This window comes from Trifolium pratense, linkage group LG7 (assembly GCF_020283565.1).
Source record: "Trifolium pratense cultivar HEN17-A07 linkage group LG7, ARS_RC_1.1, whole genome shotgun sequence".
Lineage (NCBI taxonomy): Eukaryota > Viridiplantae > Streptophyta > Magnoliopsida > Fabales > Fabaceae > Trifolium > Trifolium pratense.
Genome location: NC_060065.1, coordinates 29,368,063 through 29,372,115, shown reverse-complemented (window position 1 = coordinate 29,372,115; position 4,053 = coordinate 29,368,063). Strand labels below are relative to the sequence as shown.

Sequence of the window (4,053 nt, the reverse complement as noted above, 5' to 3'; positions counted from 1 at the left end):
AGCAACAACAAACAGTATAGAAGAACTCACGAAGAAGAACTCTATAATTTTAAGGGGATGAACAAAAACTTTTTCTTATCCTAACTTTCAATTTCAATTAACTTCACCGTCAAAATAAAATTAGCCCCTATCGGTTTGAAGAAGATGAACAGAAACCGTATTTTTCTTCTTTGCATGGTTTATTTCTTCTATTTTGATATTAAAATCTAATATATTTTTAAATCTAATAATATATTAACTTTTTTTTTCGTAAGTGTATTGTAATTTTCTATTTCTATTTTTCATTTTATTTTGTTTTTTTTTTTAAATCTGACATGTTATTTTCCATTTTTTAAATTTTAAATAAAAATTAACTGTGATACGCTATTTAATACAAAATACTATCAAATAGCGGCTATAGTGGTACTATAGCATTGTTTCATAGCGGAATTGTAACAAAAGTACTTTTATCAACATCAAAGTTGAAAACTATGTTTTTCGTATTGGTTTACTTTTGAATCGGGGTAGCGAGCTATTCTAACGCTTTTTTTTTTGTTGGTTTTATTAAAAATATATATAGGTGACAATGGAAGGTGAATGCTACCACAAGAATTGCTTTAGGTGTGCTCATGCAGGGTGCCCTCTCACACATTCAAACTATGCTGCACTTGATGGTGTCCTCTACTGTAGGGTCCATTTTGCACAACTTTTCATGGAGAAAGGTAACTATAGCCATGTACTCAAATCTGCACACAAGAGGAATGGTTCTTCTCCACTTTCTGAAACAACACTTGAAGTTGTTGAAGAGCCTTCACAACCAGCAGAAGCTGATGAAGCACCTGAAGACCAACCAGCTGAAGAAACCTCTTGAATGAAACAGTAAAAAAAAAAATTCCTTGCTCTGTTTGATTTGGAGCAAGGTTTTTTTTTAAGTCGAAGTTTACTGTTAATTTAATTATTTGTTCAAAAGTTGTTTTTTGGGTTTAATTTGTAAGCTACAACATGAGAGTTTGTTTGTGATCAAAAGTTCCAAACAAATTTATTTGAGCAATACAATATATTCTTTCATTCAAATTTTTATTTTATCCTACAAAGTGGTAACTTTGCCCAATAAGTGCCAATTTTGCACAAATTAGTTCATGATATGTTTTAGCAAATATGTAATGAAAATGTTATTAATGTCTACCAATAAACAAAGTAAAAATGTTATTTTGTCCATATTAAAAATTATGTGTCTTACTTTAAAAATTGAAATATCTTTTTGTTTTTTAAATGTAACATAAATTTTTGCTAGTTACCAAATGAGATTTTAATATGAAAAGTAAAGACATAAGAGGCGCAAAGAGATGATAATTGAGCCTATCACACCGTAATATTACTTATACAATTAGTTAACTAAAAAAAAACTTTTGAAAAAATTAATAATTTCAAATTAAAGATTACTTGATTTTATAATTACCCTCCAAGCAAGAGAAGGTCGCCAAATAAGAGAATACATGCATGCCACATTAACCATGACCATACACACTGGACTGAACGTTGATGCAAAAGTTTGGCCTCTAGCATGCATCATATTTAGTCGCAAGTAGAAACTGAATCTAGAGCAAAATATGCCCTATATGTGAATTTTTTAACTAATTAAATTAGTTAATTATTTAAATGAGAATATAGTAACACAAGTTACGGCTTAAATATGAAAATGATACCTGCAATTACGGCCTGTTTTGATTTTAGTCCCTGCAAAAAAAAAGTTTGATTTTAGTCACTGCAAAATACCAAAATTTTAAAAAGGTCCTTGAGGTGAATTTTTAACTGACATGTCAAGTAGTTGATGATTTGGCAGATGCTGACTAGGATTTTTGATGACTTGGAATTAACATGTCATTTTTATTTAAAAATTAAAAAATGGAAAATAACATGTCAGATTTTTAAAATAAAAAAAACAAAATACATTGAAAAATATAAATAGAAAATTAATATACTTACAAAAAAAAAGTTAATATATTAGATTCAAAAATATATTATATTTAAAAAAAATATTATCAAACTTTTTTTTTTTGACCGTAAATAAATTATCAAAATAGAAGAAAGAAATCACGCAAAGAAGGGGCAAAAATTAGGGTTCATGAATCAAATTTGCTATTGAAAGATAATTCACGCAAATAAGAAAGAAGATGTGGAGTAGCAAAGGTGGTCCGTCTTCTTCAGTAGAAAAGCTTCCTGTGTGTGGGTGTCAATTACCCATGGTGATGTACAAAGCCAATAGTAGAAAACAAAATTACAAAAACAAAATTGAGGAAGATGAGCAACAACAAATAGTATAGAAGAACTCACGAAGAAGAACTCTATAATTCTAAGGGGATGAACAAAAACTCTTTCTTATCCTAATTTTCAATTTCAATTAACCTCACCGTCAAAATAAAATTAGCCCCTATCGGTTTGAAGAAGATGAACAGAAACCGTATTTTTCTTCTTTGCGTGGTTTCTTTCTTCTATTTTGATATTAAAATCTAATATATTTTTAAATCTAATAATATATTAACTTTTTTTTTTGTAAGTGTATTGTAATTTTCTATTTCTATTTTTCACTTTATTTTATTTTTTTTAATCTGACTTGTTATTTTCCATTTTTTAATTTTAAATAAAAATTAACTGTTAATTTCACGTCATAAAAAATCCTAGTCAGTATCTGCCAAATCATCAACTACTTGACATGTTAGCCAAAAATTCACTTCAAGGACCTTTTTAAAAGTTTTGGTATTTTGCAGGGACTAAAATCAAACTTTTTTTTTGTAGGGACTAAAATCAAAAGCCATAATTGCAAGGACCGTTTCCATGCCCACAAGTTATTATGGATTATCTTGAGTAGTTTGGTTGTATCCTTATCGTATAAATATAAACAACCGTCATTAATTACATGTCTCATTAAAATTAGGACCACTGCGTAGAATGAAATCTATCTTCCATAATCACTGAGTAGTTTGGTTGCATTTGAATTTGAATGATAATAGATGGATCAAACAAATTCATTAATCCATTAACATACACAGGCACGCATGCAAGTGCACTCTCATACACAAACATACACACAGTACGTAAAACAATTTGGTGCCCTATGACGTCCAGAGAAAAGTAGAGAGAAAAGTTAGAAAACTTGTATTGATGATAATGAGTAGAATTACAATAATGAGAAAAGTTAGATACAAATGACTAGTGTAAATCTTATTTATTAGCTAACTAACTAGACTAATTAACTAGTAACTAGAGCAACTAACTATATCTCTAATAGGAATACTTGCGGATTGTTTTCTGCAGCAAAATCCGCATGAAAATAGCAAAATTTTAGTAGTGTGTGCTTTCCTACCAGGTTATATCTCCCGGTAGGTTAAAATCATGAATTTTTTTTTCTTACCAAGTTCTATCTTCAGGGAATTTTCCCCCGAGCTTTAACTCTAAATATTTTTAGGGGCAATTTTGAAAATTTAGAAAGGTTCTAAGCAATTACAAGGGGCGAAGAGTAATCCTCAAAAGTTTGAACTATCATTGGTCCAAAATAGAGGTCTAAGTCCAAAACAATTTCCTTAACCTTCATGGACACATTTAACTAAAAAAAATAAAACCTGAATAATTACTATGTAGATTAAATTAGGCTATTAATAAAATAAAAAAATTAAACCACTAGGTTTGATCTAGTTGTGAGGAATTTGGGTAGTATGCATGAGGTTTTAGGTTCGATCCTCATTGCCAACATTGTAAACAAAAAAAATTGTTATTTCTTCCATATAACAAATTAGGTGTCGTACTTAAAAAAATTGAAATATCTTCTTCTAAAATCTAACATATATTTTGCAAGTTATGAATGGGATTAATAACTCAATTTCTATAGAACTTAAAAACAAACCATAATTATGTCGTTTTATGTGAGTTATAACAATATATTAAATACTTATTAACGTTAAGATAGTATATCATTTATTATGAATAATCCTAATCCTATATAGTATTGATCAACAATTTCACCTAAGCAATAATTTTTCAAGACTTTGATTAAAGTATCATTAATTATAAAAAATA

The 4,053-nt window shown here is 28.6% G+C and overlaps 1 protein-coding gene across 1 annotated transcript; it reads left to right on the top strand.

Annotated features, from left to right (window-relative positions):
• Positions 1-565: 565 nt before the first annotated feature.
• On the top strand, positions 566-850 carry LOC123896207 (LIM domain-containing protein PLIM2b-like). The gene has a single exon (XM_045946623.1). The coding sequence runs from the start codon at positions 566-568 to the stop codon at positions 848-850; it is 285 nt and encodes a 94-aa protein (XP_045802579.1).
• Positions 851-4,053: the final 3,203 nt, after the last annotated feature.

Bases quoted from the DNA above. Each gene is read 5' to 3' on its own strand.
- LOC123896207 (XM_045946623.1), top strand. From the start codon at position 566: ATGGAAGGTGAATGCTACCACAAGAATTGCTTTAGGTGTGCTCATGCA.